At 34.3% G+C, this 21834-nt stretch overlaps 1 protein-coding gene across 4 annotated transcripts; it reads right to left on the bottom strand.

The window, feature by feature from the left end:
- Positions 1-484: 484 nt before the first annotated feature.
- Positions 485-21323, bottom strand: LOC129614890 (protein-L-histidine N-pros-methyltransferase). Of its 4 annotated transcripts, XM_055529848.1 has the most exons (7): positions 21254-21323; positions 18269-21203; positions 18018-18209; positions 1785-2015; positions 1436-1729; positions 1057-1384; positions 485-974 (listed from the first exon to the last, which is right to left on the bottom strand). In XM_055529848.1, exons 4-7 carry the CDS (start codon positions 1875-1877, stop codon positions 751-753), a joined length of 939 nt encoding a protein of 312 aa, XP_055385823.1. In that variant the 5' UTR covers positions 1878-2015; positions 18018-18209; positions 18269-21203; positions 21254-21323; the 3' UTR covers positions 485-750. The 4 variants fall into 4 exon arrangements, with proteins under 4 accessions (XP_055385823.1, XP_055385822.1, XP_055385821.1 ...); XM_055529847.1 differs by lacking the exons at positions 18018-18209; positions 18269-21203; positions 21254-21323 and adding an exon at positions 2092-2222; XM_055529846.1 differs by lacking the exons at positions 18018-18209; positions 18269-21203; positions 21254-21323 and adding an exon at positions 2072-2196.
- Between the last annotated feature and the right edge of the window lie 511 nt (positions 21324-21834).

The following is a 21834-nucleotide window of genomic DNA, read 5'->3' as shown; positions in this document are numbered from 1 at the left end:
GAGTGTCTTCTCTTTATGACTTTGCCTATTTCTGTAAAATTTTTACCCTCTTTCCAGAAGCTTAATATCATTACCCTTTCTGTTACGGATATTTATTTTACCTTTGAGGTCATGTAAAACATTTTTGAATAATTTTCAACTGCCAATGTTGTGTAACATCTAGTTCTTACAAACTCAGCTGAGAGTACATTTCTGGGAGCTCTCTTCTGAAAATCATATACTGTACGTAGACTTTTTGTGCTCGTTTTTCATATAGACTTTTGTTTTTGTTTTGTTTTTGTAAATAAAATGTTAAATTCTATAAAAATCATTAAAAAAAAATGAAATTTCTAAGCAATATAATTGATCTTTTTTTAAAGAAAAACATATAGGAACGCTCAATGTACGCATCCTTTTTCTATTTAGTGTACATTAAAAAAATTTCCCCCTATTTTAATAAATATTTATCCCTTTCTATATTTTAATGACCCCAACACTGTATGTCAATTTGAAATAAAATAATTTTTTGTATTAGAATTTTCTAAAAAAAAATTCTTGATTTTTATGTAATATGTAGAATAAATTAGACAAGTAAAATTACCGTAAAACTTTTAAAAACAAAATTTGAAGAATGTTATGTAAATCTTAAACGTAGTAAAACAAATTTCAAATAAAATAAATAATTGGATTAGCATTCACAGTTTCCGATGTCCAGCAGTGACAAGGACTTCCCATAAAAACTGGAACAATTGTTACCCTTTCTCTAATTACCTAACTAATTTTCTTCGATAAAACGGCTACAAGGTCAGTTAACCAGTAAAACGATTGTCTTAAATCTCCTTCACATAAATATGGCGCCTTGGTCCATGCTTCTAACTTAAAGCCAAAATTTTCTAAGGTCTCAAAAAATAATATAGCTTCAGTTTCAAAGGAAAGCTTCCTTGCTTTACTTGGCCAATGATTCAACAAAGGTTGGAGCGGCATATGTGAAGTATCTAAAAATATTTGAAATTATCCAAGCTATTTAAGTTTCATAGGAAAATATATATTATGCAGTTATTTGAAAGAATAACTTACTAAATTCACAGTAATGCTGATATGGAAGAACTAACGCAACTAAAACTCTGCCATTAGGTGCTAGTACATCATAAATATCTTTCAAAAGTTTAAAAGGATCTATACACCGATCTAATACATTCAAACAAGATATCAGTGGTATATTAGCGACGTCTTTTATTTGGTTTATAACAATAAATTGTCTTTCGGATAAACGATTTCTCATAGTCCAACTCGTTTCAGTTGCATATATTCGTATGTTAGAAGAGTTATTAAACATATTAGCTATTGAATTGGCCAGTCGAATTGTAATCTTTCCATCGCCTGCTCCAATGTCTAATATGTCAACCTAAACATAAAGTGGAAATTTATTAAATTGTAGAAAGCACTATTTACTTACAGTTTTATATTCTGCAAAATTTGGGGGGTAAAAACCCCCAATTTGTAATAAATTTGAAAATTGTTTTTCTGACAAAATAAACATTGATCCCCGTTTTAGGAAGCCGTTTATATCAGTTTGTGTCATGAAAAAACCTAAAAATACTCTAGCCACAGTATGCCATAACTGAATCCAAATATTGGCTGATAACATTTTTGCTTTCTCCAACCAATTTACGGTTATTTCATCCGGACACTCTAAAAATACAAACTTACTTTGAAAGTAATCCGGCAGTCTAGTTGAAATTTTGTACCACTGAAAATTAATTATGTTACCAGAAATTAAATTATTATATTGCATATGTATATACCATTCTGGTATCATATTCATCCAAATATTGATCATTATGAACCTTTTCAAAAATTGCCCTTGCGAATGTACCACGAGGCTTATAAAGCGACATTTGTAATATTTCACTTATTTTGATATTATAAAAATAGTAAGTTATTGCATTTTGCAAATTTGTAGTTAATTCCCTTTTAGTTCTTGAGTTGCAAGTTTTTTTTAGTTTTAATCGGTCAACAAAACTTCAAAAATATTACTAAAATAATAAAAAATATAAAATTAATTTTCTTATTTTGTATTCTAATATATTACATGTGTAATTCTGTATGTACATGCTTGTATACCCATATGTCAATTAATTTTCATTTAAAATTGAATACCTAATAATTATTGTAAAAATTTTGTAATAATAGCAGTAAAATTAATAGAACTTTCTAACTTAGTGATGAACTATAAATAGCAATACTGATACTGTGGCGAAACTATCGATGTTTTCACATCGATATAATTATAAATCATTAAATAACTTAATATATTATAAATCCTGTTAAAGCATTATTAAATTTTTTAAAATTTAAAATATATAATAGTACATCAAAAATTTTAAAAAATTTAATATTATTTAATTTTCCAAAAAAAACATTTGTTCTTGTTTGGTTTCAAATTAAAGTTACTTTGAATGACATAATTTTATAAGATATATCACATACGGAATTAAATTTTAAATTAAAAATTAAAACAATCCCTCTTTTTTACTAATTATTAACTAACTTTACAACGAATTACAAATATTAAAGGAAGGAGCATCTTGAAAAAACGATGAAGCCAAATTGTTTCTAGTTGTTTTTTCCTTTGTTTCGAGCATTGTCAAAGTCAAAACAGGAGCGTATTTATTTTATTTTCTTGTCTGACCTCTACTATAAAATATGTGTAATTTATAACTTATCCTTCATAAGTTAAAATTTTTGTTTAAAGTAAAAGTTCAAAAATATTTAAAAAAATTATTTCATCTTTATATCTGTGAAAAAAAAAAACAAAACTTATTTTTCTTTTCTCTTTGAATAGATTTATTTTATAAATTCCAAATATTTATAAGTATTTTAATATCACAATATTTTATGACGCTCGAAAATGAACATATTTTGTTTAATTTTTATAACTCATATGATTTCTTATATAATCAGCTTTGTTTGACAATTTCCTTGAACAACTCTAAACAATATTAATAGCAATATATATAAATAAATATAAATTTTAATGACTCTAAAACAGTTTAATTTTTAACCAACTTTAATTAATATGATGGTATGTTGTCATATTCTTCCTTATTCATTAATTGAGCTTCATATACTAATTCCTTCTAAGACAAAATATTTTAGAGTATAAATAATTCACGCTGAAATTTTATTTTTCTTTCTGAATTCAATGGCATCAGAACATCTTCATGTATTTTTTTGGTAATCAAACCCTTACTCTATAAAAGAAATATATTTCATTTCATCATTTCTAGGAAAACTAAAATTATACAAAAAAAAGATAATTTAAAATATTTGTTGGTATGCTATATTTTATCAAACACAAACTCATTGTGCTTAAATCCGGCCCAGATAAAATTATGTTATCCAAAGTCATATTAATTTACAACAAAACAGAAACAAATGTTTTTGCAAAATTACAAACTTAATAAAATTACAAATTATGGATTATTTAAAGCACTATTTTTTTTAGTTCTATTACGTGAAAAAAAATACCGAAAGACGAAAAAGAACGGCACTACCAGACTTTTTCCTCAGACAGTGGGAAGGGCGTGTCTCCTACCCTAAAAGTCACCTATACTCTGAACGGATAAAATTGGTTCTGCAGAACTACTATAACCTTTGCGCTTACTTGGTCTTTCCCTACAGGAATTAAACACCTTCCATAAAGAAATTGGTATTTTGTTTTAAATCAAAAGGTCTTGTTCGTTTAACTCTTTGTGTCATAACGCCATTGTCTAGAAGCTGAGCTGCTTCTGTGTTTACATGCTGTGCTAAACGAGCTCTATGCTTTCTATCATAACTCCTAATTTTATCTACAACCAAAGGAATTCCTAAGCCCTTGTGGATGTCACTGTTACGCATATACCATGGCGCATCTACCATGCCTCGTAGAACTTTATTTTGGAAGGTTTGAATTTTGTTAATGTGAGTCTTCTCGGCTTAACCACACAGTTAAATGCCATATAGCCATATTGCTTTAATGATTTGGTTATAAATCAATATATTATTATCAATTGCAAAATTGGACTTGCGACTTAGGAGCCAATGATTTTCTATATTTTTATTTTCTAATTCTATGCGTTTCTTTTTTATATGCTCTTTCCACCTTAGCTTGACATCTAAAGTCATTCCTAGGTATTTTGCTGAGATATGGATTACTATGTTCGTTCCATTTACGTTAATTTGTGGTGGATTCACTATTTTGCGATTAGTAGCAAAAGTTGCTACTGTAGTATTTTCGATTTGTGGTAGATCACTCGTGTGAAGCAAGTATAACGTTGGGCCCAATATACTGCCTTGAGGCACACCTGCCTCTTTTCTCTTAGCGTGGAGTATTCAGCATCTTGTTTAATTCTAAATAATCTATCAGCTAAATAAGAAAATAAAATTGCTACAAACTGGATGCTATCATTTGTCCTAACTTAAATATAAGGCCCTTAAGCCACATCTTGCTGAATACCTGTGCTACGTCTAGAAATATAGAAGAACAGATTTCTTTATTTTCTAAGCTATATTTTAGTTATTCTATGGACCTGGTCTATTGTATAATGGTTTTATTCTAAAGCCAAACTGATGGTTTGATATGAGACCCCTATTTTCTTTTATTGGCTTCAATCTCCTTAATAACAGTGAAATGGGCCTGCATTCATGATTTTCGTCAAATGTTGCAATACCTTGTCTGCACTAATGGCGATTTTGTTAACTTCAGGGATCTTATCTCTTTCGGAATTTCTACTTGAATAAGTGGAGCTTGCTTTATTTGCCATAGGTTCCACTAAACTCACTTCTGATGTAATTCCGTTTGGTGTGAATATGCTTTCTAAGTGATCAGCAAATAAATCGGCTTTCTCTATGTCTCACCTCGCCGAACAGCCATTTGCTTTTATCAATGACGGAATGTGCTTAATCGGTCTCCTTTTGCTCTTTGCCGCCTTCCATAATAATCCTTTGTCAATGTCCTTTGTATTTGACAAGTTCTTAATATAATTTTCATATGTTGCCGACCTAAATTAGTTTTATCATCAGGGTGACTCGAACGTTGCTTTATACGTCTATCCCTTCTCATTTCACCTATTAAATCCGTTATTTATTTAGGATAGATATTTGTTGTCGGTTTGTACTTTGAAATTTTTATATTGTTCCATCCAGCTTTTTGTATGATTTTAATAAATCCTCCTAACTCAAGCTGTAATTGTTGTTTCGATTGTGAATTAATATTTACGTCAATATTGTTTATTATTTCGTACTTAAAGCTCGCCCAAACTGTGGTGCTATTTGTCAAAGTGGGTTTAATTAGTGTTTTAGTTACTTTTTCATTTAGTTTAAATATGACAGCAGAATAATCTGAATTAAAATCATAATTATCTTCAAGGCTTATAAGTTTTCTGATATTTTTTAGTTATAAAAAAGTCAATAACATCAGGAATCTTGTTAGTGTCAGGAGACCAATAAGTAGGAGTGCCAGTAGAGTGATCAGCAACAACCTAGTTCTCGAATAGCTCTTAATAATTAGTAGAAAAGAGGGATTGTTTTAATTTTCTTAGCTCTCTTCCTCTATTTGAGGCGATTCTAGAAGCCCAATCTGTATGTTTGATATTATAGTCACCTCCTATTAGATATCTATGTCCATGTTTGTACAGGAGATCTTTAAAAGTATTTTTCTTAATGCAATTTTAATTTGGTGGATAATATACAGCACCAACACTAAAGTCGTGTTTAGTAGACTTAACTTTAATCGCAATATGCTGAATTTCAGTTGTCTCTATCTTGAATTCTTTATTACGTTCTATACTTTCTTTTATTTATATTGCATTACCTCCTCTCGGCTGATTGCTGGGATGTACCACTTTATAGCAATCATAACCTTTTATTTTAAGGCCCGTATTATATGTCAAATGATCCTCCGACAGCAAATAAATATCTATATTTCTCGTTTTGAGAAAAATCTTCAATTCTCGTTTCTTATTAAGAACACTATTAGCATTCCAAGTTACTATACGTATCTCATTTACGTACATCTTTTCTAAATTTCTTTGGTGTCCCCGTATACATTTCAGAGTATCTATTTTCTATTTTTAATAATCCTTTAAAGATCTTGTCAATTCTAATCAACATACTATGCATCATTTGCATAATGTCTGCGTGAGTTATTTTTATTTGTGGAGTTTTATTATCAGGTTCCTTATCATTCTTATATTCTGTTTCCTTCTGAAGCGCCTGTGAATACGATACTCCCTTTAACACTTTGCCAGGTGTCGTTATTCTGGCTATTTTTGGAGCTCTTTGCTCATTAAATTTAACTTGATTTTGTTTGGTTTTATTCTTTTTTGCAATTTTTTTGCAACCAAACAACCTCGATAGCTAGCAGGGTGCGCCTCATTGCAGTTCGCACATTTGGGCTGAAAATTATCCTTCTTGTTGCACTCTGCTGCATATGATTACAAGCACATTTTACACATTTAGCTTCTCTTTGGCAAAACTTTCGTGTGTGTCCAAATCTGTGGTATCTTTTGCATTGCGGAATTGACTTGCTGTTTCTAAGAGCTTCTATTTTTACTCTCATTTACTGTTTATAGATTTTGGTTATCTCTTCCGAATGGTCAAAAGATAACATAAAGAGCGGAAGTTTTATTGAAATATATTTTCCATTTTCTGCTTTCCTTTTGATTTTATTTACAACATCTAGACATTTAAAGCCGTTGCTAGTGAGCTCTTTTTTTATATCCTCTGGCTCACACTGGATGGAGTATCCATTTACTCTCCAGTATAAGATGGTTTCTCATATTACCCTTGGGTTTTTATTTTTTTTTCTGCAGACTTATTGGAGTTTTTCTCAGAGTCATCATCCTTAACTCTGTCATTTTCGTCAGCAGTTACCGATGGGGGTGATCGCATAACCTCCGATCTCCTTCTAAGTGGGTCCATCAACGCCGATCTACTATGCAGTAAGTGGTCTCCACTAGAATCCATGAGAGCAGCCTACCAAAAGTGTGGAGAAGAGCTTCCGAACTTCCTGCATTACTGGATTATCACCTTTAGTATACTATCCTTGTGTTTTGTTTATTGCATGTTTTTTGTTCTATTTCGGAGTTTTCTTCTCTCGTTCAAGGTAGCACATACAGTTTCTGACGTCCCTCAAGAATCAGTCGCAGACTATAGTGCCGCTCATAGTGAGTCCGTCGCGCCTGGATTTTAGTGGACTCTTATTAAACTTCTATTGGATTTTAGTGGACTCTTATCACAAGCATATCTTACTGCGGATATTTCGTAGCTCAATCCGCCGGGATACTTAAATCACTATTGAATAAATATTTCTTTTAATTATTGAAATGAAAAATATTCACGTGTTGTAAAAAAAGTAATTGTTTTTGGAAATCGGAATGACAATTTACAACTATACACTTTTTTCTTTTTAAACAAATGTTTCTCTATTTACCGACCGTATTGTATAAACAATAGGTAGGTTATGTGATGGCAACAAATTTTGCATATCGAGTTTTCGGTGGGAACGTACTTCTCCATAGTAGGGAAGTGTAAATAAACTATTTTTAGCAACCTGTCGGTCTGTCGGTCTGTCCGTCTGTCGGTCTGTCGGTCTGTCCGTCTGTCGGTCTGTCGGTCTGTCGGTCTGTGTGTGCACGCGTGTATCTCAAGTTCGGCTGAACCGATTTTGATGAAATTTTATATGTAAATTTGTTTCCACCATGGCGTGGATCGATCAACTTTTGGTATATATCAGGCCTCGGGAACTGCACTTTTTAGCGGACCTGTTTTACATTTTTGAACATTTTGAAGAAAATATTCAACCGATTTACTTGAAATTTTATATATAAGCTCAGCTCGACCGTCCACAAAAATTCGTATGTTTTGGAAGAAATCAGGCATCGGCAACTAGACGTTTACTACGGGCCAAACATACACTTTTGTGTATATAAAAAGAAATAATCAACCGATTTCATTGAAATTTCATATATGAATTCCTCATACTAACGAACATATAACTTTTTTGGAAAGATCAGGACTCGAGAACTGATTTGCGGGCCGATTTTACATTTTTCACCATATCCACAGAACAAATTGATGGAATTTCTTTAAATTTGATATTTGAGTTCTGGTTGTTACCGAAACTAACTGGCGAGCATTTCAGGGAATTCGGTTAGCACAAAGCGAAACTCTACTAAGAGCCAAATTTACATTTTTCTAAGTATGTTAACTATAAGCTTACTAATGTCCTAAAAATTGGAAAGAAGTATTTAACAGACATTTTTATAATATTCTGTAACACTTTCATTTAACTAGACCAGCACCCGGCAAACTATGACCCGCGGGTCACGGAGTGACCCGAAGCATGATTTTATGTTACCCGCTTCGAGTTTTTAAAGTAACTTTCCAAATCTATGTAAGAAAAATAACAAAAAATTGAAAAAAAATTGTTTGCTGTTGCACTCTGAAGTTCGTTGGTTAAGCAGAGGGAAGGTACTTATAATAGATTTATAGATTGCTTTGATGCAATACAAATATTTCTGGTTGAAATCGGAGAAAATTATCCCGAACTTGATGATAAGAAATGGTTCTTAAAACTTTTGTTCTTAACGGATATAATGAACCATTATAATGAATTCAACAAACGACTTCAAGGTAACGGTCATACAATTTTAAAATTATTTGAAGAATGGAAGAGTTTTTGCTCAAAAATAGTTTTATTTGAAACAGATGTAAAAACTCGTAAGTTTAACTATTTCTTACATCTTAAAAGTCAAGAAGAAAAAGGCACTATTGATGATTCCGACGTAAAGACATTTGAGTCTTATATTAATAGCATGAAAGACGAATTTGAAAATTGATTTCAAACTTTGAAAACGCACGGCCCAATGTTTACGTTTATAACGAAGCCGGATGTAGTTGATGAAACTATTTTAGAATTACAATATTTTGAGTTCCTCGAAATCACCAATTTCAGCTTAGAACTGATTGATTTGAAAAGTTTCACTTTATGGACTGATAAATTTGAAACTTTACGTCGCGATTTAGAAAAAACTGAAGACAATCATCTTGATATAATATCCACATGCTGGGCATCTCTTCCAACAAAGTTTACATGCCTAAAAAAAGTTGCATTTGCTCTTTTATCTGCATTTGGATCAAGTTATAATTGTGAACAAACATTTTCACAAATGAAGTATATATTAAATAAAAACAGGAGTAGTTTGACTACGGAGCATTCTGATGAATGTGTCCGACTTAAGGTATCAACATATGAACCAAACTTGTCCAAATTAACTGCAACAGCACAGCATCATGGAAGTCACTGATTTTGAACTTATAATATTAAATATTGGTTTTGTTATTTTTTGATTTATTTTTATTATATGTGTATTGAATTTATTTCTGTTATGTTTCTATTTATTTTAATATATAATAAATGAATTAACTTTTCGTTTAACTATTCTTTTTAATTGCTTTTTTATAAAATTGCCGCTGACCCGCTATGAGTTTAAAAAAATCTGATTTTTGACCAATTTTACCCACGACCAAAAAAGTTTGCCGACCACTGAACTAGACAATACACAATGCGGTCGGTTATGTGCTGACCACATCAGATTTTTTTCATTTGTTGTAATTTTATAAGTTTTATAAAATAATATTCTTGTATTTTATGAATTTTCATTTACAAATTATTATTTATAAATAAAATAACAAAATCTTCTTTGTTTACTTTTAATATAGCGGCGTGTAATCTTCTAAAAAAAAAAACATCTGACATTTAATATTAATTTCAAGCAAAGCAAATTTATCTGACGTTTTTGACTTTACTACGTTTTTGTTCAAGGTACACTTTTTTAGGAGTGTAAGCGAGATAGAAACAAAGATGCTTCCTCCTTAAGTATTTCTAATTTGTAACTTAAGTATGTAACCTTATATCTAGGTTAGTACTTATATAAGATTGTTATTACATTTACTTTATATTCGTTATTTTTAGGTCAATAAAGTAATATTTTTATGACCAAATATTTTGGTTTTAATTAGATTTATTGAGCACTTTTGGTAATATTTTACGGCGGAGTATTTGCGTCTGTATAATGCAATTCAAGTATGACCTTGAAACGATTTATCATAAAACAAATTATATGGAGAAGGTAGAAATGTAACTGAATTGAAGAAATTAAAAAATTTTATTTTAAGAAATTTTCTCAAATATTTTAACAAATACAAGATTGTTTACCAATTTAAATTAGATTGTTTGCCAATTTTGCGCAGACCGTTGTGAAATATTTGTTAAAGTAATTACTTATTTCATATTTGTCAGTGATAAGCAAGCTATTCTCCTTAATTTCATTTATCGACTCGCTTTTAATAGTATGCTTGTTCACAAGTTCTTTGTTTATTATATTCCAAACCGTTACCACTAGCCAACAAAACTTGGATTTACTTTTCAAAATTTTGTTGCTTAAACCTCTTTAGTACTTAGACCGTAATTTCGTAATGTAAATTGTTAACTGCCATTTTAAACCCCTTTTTGAAGTTTTGATTTTCCGGTTTATGTCTACTTTTCTGAAACCAGTAATTACTTTTTTCATGGAGCTTAATATCTGATTGTTGAACCAAGTGTGACCTTGTGTTTTATAAGTTTTTTCAACGGTGCACTGGTTCTTAGCAACTATAATCATTGAAATTAGCTCATTTTCTTCCGCGATCATCATATCATCAAGAGCTGCTTTGACAGTTTCAAAAGATTTTTCAGCGTTTGAGGTTTTAATCTTTGTTATTGTCATTTATTTTATTGTCGAATGTTGCGATATCTTCCATGTGAATGCTGAATGGGTATTTATTGAATATTCATTATTATTATAGAAACTCTAAGTTGGAGTTTATCTCGTCAATCAAAGTTTCAGTGGAACTAATTACTCTCATGGCTTGATCAATGGAAACTTCATTTATAATGCGCCCTGTTGACATTTCAATTGTATCCATATTAATTTTTCATTTGACTGCATTAATTTTTTCACATATGTATATTCGTTATATATTCTGTCGCAATTCTTAATTTTAGAGGGCTATTTACTAGTTCAAGTACAGCCAGTTTTTCCATTGTGTTGAACTCAATGTCGTTTTTTATAAAAATTGCTTTACCACCTTCAACATTTTCAGTTTTACAATTAAAACCGAAACATGGTCATTATAATTGACATATCTTGGGGCTTTTATATATTCTTTAACGAAATGCTCTATGCAACTTTGTTGTTAGTTTTAATGTTATTTTCAATGTTGTCGAGCCTATGTCCCATTTTTTTCTTAGATTGTTTTTTCTTCAAGAGTATACACTCGGTAAACCAAATTCTGGAACTAATTACATTTTCCGTGTTTTTGTGTATTTGCTTTAATATCGCGACACAATTGGAGTGATACCACCTGCTGCAATATGCATCGCATTGTCAAACAAGATCCTTTTCGTTAACATATTTTTGACATTTAGGCCACTTTGAAATTGCATAATAATTAAATCGGCAGTCTATTTAAAAGCTAAATTGCCAACTCCGTCTCAAAAGTAACGCGAAGTGGATATAAAATAGCCGTGTTTCGAATCAATGCAGTCAAATAGTCAAGGGCAATAACGTTTATTTCAGTGATTTTTTCTGAACGAACTACTTTTTTTCACTGACCGATTATAAAATCTCGTTTAATCGTTCATTTCGTTCACTTCCGTTCTGTATATTATATAATTGGATGTTTTTTGGTTATAACTATATGGCTATTCATGTTTATGGTACATTTTAAAGAAAAGAATATGTATGTAATGGGTTTGTAAGTTAGTAATAAGTTTTTAAGCACAAAATGTCTCTACTTATATAAACCAAAAAGTTTAAAACGTAGCGAAAAATTTAAAACTTACTTAAAAAATTCTTCTAAGAAATTATAATTAATTTCTTAAATTTGATGAAATAAAAATTTTAAAGCATTTGAGTTTAAATTTATTATTCCTTGTATCAGACATCCTTTGCTTAGATCAAGCATTAAGCATATCGCCTACAGTCGCAAATAAAAACATCATCTAGTCGCAACTATACAACTATCAGTTATCAAGCAACGGCGTCTTCATTTATAGGAAAGGGAGGGAACAAGAGGGGAATATGTAGGAAAAAAGAGGAAGGAGAAAAAGGGCAAGTAAAATAAATGACGAGCACAACAATAATAATAACCATAAAAAACCCATAACGAATAAAAAAAAAACTGATCACCAGGCATTATAATAGGTAATATAGATAATATAGATATGTATATAAAGACGAGAAAAAGACAAGAACAAGAAGAAACGAAAATAATTCTACAAAATTAAATTAGACCAAGAAGAATTAGAATTAATAGAAACCTGTCCTAACAAAGAAGGAGCCACAAAGGCCCACGATACTAGATGATGGATAAACACTATGTCAACAACAACTTTACGTGCCCCCAAGGACTGCAAATCAATTAACATCAACCTAGTCTCGTACGATGGCAACTTAAAAGGATCAGACTAGCCCAAACCCCTCAAAGCAAAACGCAAAAATTTCTTCTGAACAAATTCAATACGAGAAACATCCACAACACGAAAGCGCGCCCAAAACCTGATGATCATACTCGAGAATTGGCCTAACAAAGGACATATACAAATACTTAGCAACATACGGATCCATAAACTCTCTAACCCCCCTCATTACGAAACCCAGCCAAGGCAATAGTCATGGCGGACAGCAGAAGACTCCTTCCTTCGCTAAAAACTCATGAGCCGACACATACCAATGTTAAGTTCCAAGCTATTGACCCCACACTAGTCCCAAAAATAATCCAAATCCCTCTGCGACTCTAGACAATCAACCTCTGATTGAACCGTCCTACAATCTTGGCGACATCTGCAAAACTATAAAGCGCGGAACACACAACAGAACCAAAAGCGTCGTTAGTCGCAACTAAAAAAAGTATGGGACCCAAATGGCTATCCTGCGGAATACCCGACCGGCACAGTAGACTTCAGAAAGAGCAGAGCGGGAAGAAACCTGAAAAAATTTGCAAGACAAATAGGAGTAGATCCACATCAAGCTGGGAAGAGAAAAACCCATGCTGGCCAGTTTTCTCAGTATAACCTAATACAGAATAGTATCGAAGGCCTTACTAACATCCGTAAAAATAACATCGACCTGATCACCCTCCTCCATAAGATTAAAATTATCTGAGACAAACCCAACCAAATTGGTAACAACAGACCTGCCCCCTGAAAACCATGCTGGCCAGGGCGAATATGGTAGACATATGGTAGCCCAGTTAAATGCTTCCTTTTTGCTATTTCGTACAGGTAGCTTTTAATTTGAATCAACTAGTCCAATCTTTCAATTTTTTTATTTGGGTAGATTTTTAATTTGGTCACTTTTGTTTGTATTGCATTTATATTAGTGAATCGGTCAATTTTATTTATATTTGATCAGTTCTCGTTCGTTTTTATTTGTATTGGATCTAGTATATCTTTCAATTTTACTTGTATTTTACTTATATTGGCAACTGATTCGGTCACTTGTGTGTAAAGAATTTCATTTATTTTACTTCTCATTTGCTTTTATCAATATTTCATATAGGAGTATATCGTTCGTTTTTATTTGCATTGGATTTATTATATCGTTCAATTTTACTTATATTGTATTTATGTTGGCAACTGATTCGGTCACTTTTATGTGTATAGCCTTTTATTTATTTCACTTCTCATTTGCTTTTATCAATTTTCCATATAGGAGTATATCGTTCGTTTTTATTTGTATTTGATTTAGTATATCGTTCAATTTTACTGGTATTGTATTTATATTGGCAACTGTTTGGATCACTTTTGTGTTTATAGTATTTCATTTATTTTACTTTTTATTTGCTTTTATCAATATTGCATTATAGGAGTATATCGTTCGGTTTGATGAGTATTGGATTTAGTATATCGTTCAATTTTACTTGTATATGTTTTATATTGACAACTGATTCGGTCACTTTTGTGTTTATGGAATTTCACTTATTTTACTTCTCATTTGTTTTTATCAATATTGCATATGGTAGGATATCGTTCGTTTTTATTTGTATTGGATTTAGTATATCGTTCAATTTTACTGGTATTGTATTTATATTAGCAACTGATTCGGTCACTTTTGTGTGTATAGAATTTCATTTATTTTACTTCTCATTTTCTTTTATCAATATCCCATATAGGAGTATATCGTTGATTTTTGTGAGTATTGGATTTAGTATATCGTTCAATTTTATTTGTATTGTGTAATATTGATACAGAAAGAAATAAGGAAAAATATAAAATGTACATCAATTACCAATGTATATGCAGTAATATTTTTTAACCAAGTATATCTATTAATAAGTACTTCGACTCTTCATTTATATCACACTAAAGCAACCACTCACCAATATTTATATTTAAAAAATTCCCTTAGCTAAAAGAGTTAAGCAGTATACCTTCTTATTTTCATTTTTATACACATAAGAATTTTTGGGTGAGGGACAGAGTACGCAATAGATGTCTACCTGTTTATAATATATTTTTAAAAGCGGGAGTTATTTATTTTTTCCTATATAAAGTGTAGGAAAAAATATTAAGAATTTTAAAAGCGGGAGTTTTATTTTTGTAACTTATTCCAGTACAAGGTGGCAAAAAAAGTGTATTCATATTATAAAAGCGAAGTGGAAAAAAGTGTTTAAAAAAATTATTATAATTTATATAATATAATTTTGAAAAATAATAAAAATAAATTTGAAAAAAGACGTATAATATTAAAAAAAATTTAAATAGTTGCGAAAAAAAATAGTTTTTTTTATAATAATGGGTAAACATCATTTGAAGTGTTTGGGGAATAATTTTGGAGTGAGGAGAAAAAGCCGACATGAAAACTTCATTTGTTGCCATAAGATGTGAATAGGTAAATATGTACTTTTGAAAATATTTTAAATTTTTAGTGTTAAGCATTTGTAATTAATAATTATTAATAAATAAAATAAATAAAGTATCTTTAAATTTTTTATTTCAATCTTAATAAATTTAAAACATCTTTTTTTCTTTATAAATTACTTTACTTCTATGTATTACATGTACATGCAAGTTCAAACTCTTTTGCTTTCATACATTTTAATTTTTTACCTTTAATAATATTTTTAATATTTTTAAAATTTTTAACTTTAATAAAATGAAAAATAAATTTTATTATTATCAAAATAAAAATAATAAAATTTTTACCTAGGTTAGGTTAGGTTGTGATGCCGTCAGATCCCCCCTCTCTCCCTCACTAGAATCTTAGCTCGAGTTCCTCAGAAACCGGCCAAGGTTGCTAGATCCGTGGGTTGCTCACAAAAGTGGGACCCCAGAAATCTCTGCCTGGAGTTCGTCAACGCCGGGCACGAGCATAGCAGGTGGGTCACCGTTTCTCCTTCCTCCTCGTCATAGCAGCTCCTAAAGAGATCATTTGCGGGGCGGCCCATCCTCCTGGCATGATCGCCAATCAGACAGTGTCCAGTTAAAACACCTATCATCGCGCCAATATCCTCCCGTCGGAGAGATATTAGATCGCTAGTGCGACGCGCGACGCAAGTCTAGCTTTGGCCACAACTTCCTTACCGCGTTACACATAGTTCCATTCGCCCATCTGAGATTGGTACGTACCATCGCCGCACTGCGTAGCAGCAGCTTGTGAGTGCTTAGAGGCATGCCAACGTTCTTCTTTTCAGGTAGAATTCCGAGGGTCGTTCCATGTCTCGCAAGCTCATCCACCTTGTAATTCCCTGAGATCACACTGTGTCCGGGAACCCAAGAAGAGGTCAACCAAGAAGAGATCTCCTTTTGCGGCTTGGCTCTCCGTGAAGATGCTAGCACTGCCCACGAACACTACATGCTCACCAAGCCGGTGCAGAGCTTCCGCAATTGCGACCACCTCTGCTTGAAAGACACTGCAGTGGTCCGGCAGGCGGAAGGAACCCACCTTTCCATCAAGTTTGGATCCATCCGTGTAGCAATGGACGGAGCCATCCTTGACCGCGTCCCGCCAGCTTTGCCTCGGCAGGACTGATGCCTCGAAATTCCTCACGAATGAGAGCACGGGAGAAACCAAATCAATTGACCCCACCCAGTGCCGCCAGTCCGCAAGAATCGAAGTGTGGTCCGTGGGGCAACACGACCACTGTGGTGCGGCCCCAAGACGCACCTCAGACTCCCCAGCCATCTGGCTCCCAGTTTATCTAACAGCAGCAGATGCAAGAGAATCTCAAGAGCCTGTGTAGGGGTGGAGCGCATAGCTCCACCAACACACAACATTGCCATCCTCTGAGCCCTGATGATTAACTTCAGGTTTAAGGAAGTACGGAGCGCCGGCCCCCACACCAAAACTCCGTACATCAGAACCGGTCTCACCACCGTGGTGTACAACCAATAAACCATGTTTGGTTTCAGGCCCCACCTCTTCCCGATGGCCGAGCAAAGCGCAATAGTTGCTTTCGTTACTCTCTCCATGATGTTAAGTCTCCAGTTCAGGTTTGAATCCAGAAAAAGCTCCAGCAATCTAGCCTCCCTGCTGAAGGATAGGCCGATTCCGCCAAGTTTCGGAGGAGCCACGCTCGGGATCTTACATCTCCTACTGAAAATGACTAGCTCCGTCTTTTGAGGGTTAAAAGATAGCTTAGTGCATGGAGGTGGTTCCCAGGCACGGCCACTGCCACGTCATCTGCGTAGGCGACCACCTTGTACCCCTTCCCCTCCAGGAGTACTAGTAACCGATTGATTACCAGGTTCCAGAGAAGAGGATAAAGCACACCCCTTTGCGTCCGCCCCTTGGTTCCGATCGACAGCATATTCCCTTCAATGTAGTATATCAAGGAGTGTGGGGCCGCTTTCGCTGACCTACCCTTCCGATACGCATGTTGTGCCGCACCCACCACCTACCTCGGGTTAAGGTTGCTCCCTATGTATGCGTCTATCAATTTTTCTAATATTTTTAGTAGAAACCATGTTAGACTAATTGGTCTAAAATTCTTTGGGCAGCTGTGAGAGCTCCTCCCAGTTTTAGGAATGAAGACGACCCTGGAAACATTCCACGATTTTGGAATGTGAGCTGGGTCTATACAGCATTCGTAGATAATTTTCAGCCAGGGCAGGATGACTTCTGCCGCATTTTCTATATTGTTCCGGCCCGCCGACTTCAAAGGCTGAAAGTTGCGGATAGCCCAAAGAATTCCTCTCCCGGTGACCACTTCTGAGGAACAAGATTCGCTGTCGCAGACATTTAAAGCAGACTCCCCCAAGGATTCTGGGAAGTGTGCATCCAGCAGCAGCTCCAAGGACTCCGAAGCGGAGCTGGTCCAGGAGCCGTCAGCTGGCAGCATATAACTCGGCGCGACTGGGTCACCTGCCAGGACCCCCCTTAGCCTAGATGCCTCCGCAACCCTGCCAATCCTTCCGCAAAACTCCCTCCAGGAAAATCGTTGCGCCCTCCTCAGCTGACGCTTGTATTTTCTGAGGTCATCCTTATATGCGTTCCAATCAGATGATGCCCTGCTGAACTTTGCTCTATTGAATCGAATTCTGCATTTTTCCGAAGAGCATTCAACTGTTCGGACCATCATTGCGGCTTTCTTTTGCCTCTTAACCGAGTGAGTGGACACGCCACGCTAGAGGGTGGTAGACACGCCATTTATTGCGTCGGTGAGCGTGCAGACCATACTATCATGGCCCTCACTTGTCCTAGGACGAGGTAGGACCCCACTACCAGGAGGTCGCTTAGCGAGTCTCTGAATTTTCACCAATCAGACCTTTTGCGGTTTCTGAAGATCAAGGGAGCGTTTCGGTTGGTTACCAACTTCTATATAACGGTTATATCTATAACCTGCCGATTTTTAGTAATAATCCTGCCGATTTTTAGTAATAAAAGTGGGCTCTGAGCCTCTATTACATAATGTGAGCTTCGTGCTTAAAATAAATTCTAAAAGTGACTCACCTCTCATGTTGGTGCCCGAGCTTCCCCAGATTACATGATGCGCATCCGCTTCGAAGAGATTGAGCCTTCTCCACCATGTCCTTCAAATTCTCGGGTGGCAGCTCTCCCTGGAAGTCGAAGGGCAGGTATTCTGATGCTCACCAGAAGATACTACCACCAGCTTCGAGACTGACTGCAGTCAAGTCTTCATTACTGTAAAGAGGTAGTAGAAAAGCATTTAAGTTATTTTTAATAAGTATGAATGACCTCACCTTCGAACTGCCGCGCTATAAAACAGCTTTTATCCTGGCGTCTTGAGTCCGCAGATCTTTCTCCCCGCTATCCAGGGCTCCTGGACCAGGACTATATCTTCTCCACCTATTTGTAAGCGGAGAAGAAGCGCAGCCGAAAATGCTTTAGAGTGGTGGAGGTTGATCTGAATTGCACGAAGCATTACTGCTTGCGTTAACCTCCACCAGCGTCTTATCTGCATCCTCGTCCAGATCCAAGTCCAACAAAGATCCCTCCAGATCCAGATCACGATGCATTACGTCATCGTCTGTCAGCTGCGCTTCATTCAGCATCTCTGCTTCTGATGAGAGCGGGGACTGACCAAACGATTTCTCCGGAGCCCTATTGGCGTCGGCCCAGAGCCCACTCAACTCTCGTGTCTGTTTTATCCACTTTAAGGGTTATGGAGGAGAACCCATAGTTAAGGATAAATCTCTGACTTTCCAGAGGTGCCAAAGATTCCCTATTTATTATTATGAGGGCCTGCCGATAGTCGCCCTTTCTCTCTTCCAACTTTGCCACCCGCCAGTTGGCTGTCCGTAAGTTGGGATTGCCTAATCTGATCATCTCTAGGATGGTATTAGTGTTCGACGGCTCAACTGGAATCCAAGCTCGAGCCCGCCGTCTTCTTGGGATTTGGTCTTTCGCAACGACCGCGAGCCTAGTCCCGGGCCAAACTCCTATCGCTTTTTTGTACAGGTCGAGAGACCTGCCATCAGCACAAGCCACAAGTTTGACAAATCCCTGGTACCAACCTTGGACTATGCACGGGGGATATAGGCCGGGATTAATCTTCATGATTTGAGGAAAGCCCGCCATTAATCGGCTTTCAACTTTCCTCCAATTCTCAGCAGAGATCCTGCCATCTTCTTGCGCCTGATCAACCATAGCGACAACAAGATGGTCCTTCAGGATTCACTCTAAGGGATGCGTTCAAGGGTTTGTTCGGTGGCCTTGGCTTTTTAGCTTCCCGAGGTGATTCCTCTGTGGAGCGCTGTTGTTTTGTTGCCACAACCCTCTCGCTTAATCGCTTGTCTACAATACTCTTGGCCCAGTTGTATGTGGGCCTTTCTTCTTCAGACCTAAAAATTTTTACCTAACTTAAATTAATTTTATTTCAGTTCAATGTTTTTGATACACTCGTTTGTTTACAATATTTTGTTTCTCTCTTGCCTACACAACTCTTATTACCATCTATTTCTAAATAAAAATGAAATATTTTATGAATTTGGAAGCAAAATGCAAACGAAAACTAACCGAATGGAGCGAGTTGAACAACATATTATAGATATACTTTGTTTTTTAATAACTGAAAAAGAATATTGGAATTCTTAGTGAACAATGAACGATTCATTTTTGAAGAAGTGAACTAATCAGTTAAGTTGAGTGAAGTGATTCGTTCTTTAAGATTAGTTCGTTCGCGAACGACACATCATGACTAGTTGACATATAACTATGTTCATTTTTCCCCTCAAAATTGCATAAGTTGTCTTTGCTTATATAAAAATTAGTTAATCCACTTCAAAAAAAATAATCTGCAATATGTAGAAGCGTATTGTATTAACTAATGAGCTAAGAATTGAGAATCCGCTAAAACTGTACTGTATGTAAATTTTTTTTTAAAATTTAACCATTACACAGTTTTTTGACAACTTCTATCGGAATATTAGGAAAACTATAGATATTAAATCCGGATAATTACTTTCAATTTGGTGGTAATTTTATCAATAAGTGCTAACTATTTTATTTTAATTTTAGAATCAGAGCAACGCTTTAGGTATACTTCACTAATCAACACTGCTAAGAACCCTATCTTTCTTTTGTGCATCTTATTTTAGACTTTCCAATCTGTATTTTCATATCTTTACAGGAGTATAAATTCCTCAGAGATCACTCTGTTTAATAGCAATATTTTCCTTTTTAGTCATTGAAGTTGTCTTTATGTGTAGAATCATGTGCATGTGATATGTTGGCTACTACATTTTCCTACAATATTGCAAAATTGTATTCTTCCAAATTTAATTTCATTCTTGTATGTCTTGAAGAAGGATTTTTTAATGAAAATAGGTATGAAAATTGTTGATGGTCGCTTTTAATTATAAAATGTATTCCATAAATGTATGAACATTAATATTTTATTGCAAAGTGTATTGCAGCTAATTTTTTTTTTTATCATTGATTTATTACTTTCTCCTTTTGTGAAGGATCTTGACGCAAATGAAATGAGTGATAATAAACCGTTGTTTTCCTGATTTAATGCTAATTATAAATATTTTTGTAAAGTCAGTATAGTGAAGGATTGATGCTTTTAATAGACAATTTTTTAATTTTTCAAATGATTTTTGAGCCTCCTTAGTAAATTTAAAACTAATTTTTTTCTTACATTGTTAAGTGATTTTGCTAGTTCTGCAAAATGTCGAATAAATTTCCGAGTAATTTATAAAGGCTTACGTGAGGATAGATTCCCTGATCAGTGCAGTTATGTGCCAAATACGTTACTTTTCCAAAAAATTGACACTTATCTGGATTTAATTTTAAATTATATCTTGTACATGTTGAAAATATCGATTCAAGATTATTTAGATTATGTTTTTCAAAACATCCCACTACTAATGCAGGTAAAACATTGTAATGACATCATTCTTGAGAATGAATTTGGTGAGACATTAAGACCAAATGGGGGTACGTTCCAACGGATCACTTAAAAGAATTTTGCCCTTCCTATAATATTCAATATATGTATCTTTCATACGTGGTAATGGAAATTTATCAACTATTATTTTTTTGTGGCCCCGGTAGCCGAGTGGTAAGGCACTCAGATGTAGAAATGTAAACAACCGGGGGAGCGTGGGTTCAAATCCCAAGGGTGCCGCATTAACTATACGTTGCCTTTACACCACAGCGGAACCAATATAGCTAAAAAAGAAATATCTAATATTAGTATAAAATTAATATAAAAATATTACCTTAATAACTCCAATATGAAATATTATAGGTTCAAAATAAAACAATACATAATATAACCTAATAATACTAATAATAATAACCCGATACTGAAATACAAACACCATATGTCACCTGTCACCAACACCTGACACCTGTCATCGTCTGACAATACTGACAATAAATAATCCATCTAATGCAACTAACACCTCTATGCGGCGGATACAGACAATAAAAACAGACGACGTCTCTCTACTAGACGATAGATGGCGCGCTTCACGCTACGGCAGGCTAATCACCTAGCCTAGTGAACAATAACGATTCACGAAATTGAAACAGAGCCTCGGATATCAGATGAAAACACGGTAACGACCTTTAGAACTAGAAAAACGACACGAATAGGAAACTGGAATGTAAGAACACTAAAAGAAGCGTCAAGACTAGCGCAAGTTGAGAAAGAAATGTCAGACTATGGGGTTGAAATTCTTGGAATAAGCGAGATGAGGTGGCCTGGCACTGGAGAAATGACAACTGCAAAAGGAAATGCTCTAATATACTGTGGAAATGAGAACAGCGAAGATGGAGTTGGGCTACTAATATCTAA

Source organism: Condylostylus longicornis, unplaced genomic scaffold (assembly GCF_029603195.1).
Source record: "Condylostylus longicornis isolate FDR11 unplaced genomic scaffold, ASM2960319v2 ptg000125l, whole genome shotgun sequence".
In the NCBI taxonomy this organism is placed as follows: domain Eukaryota; kingdom Metazoa; phylum Arthropoda; class Insecta; order Diptera; family Dolichopodidae; genus Condylostylus; species Condylostylus longicornis.
This window is presented reverse-complemented; position numbering and strand designations above follow the sequence as displayed.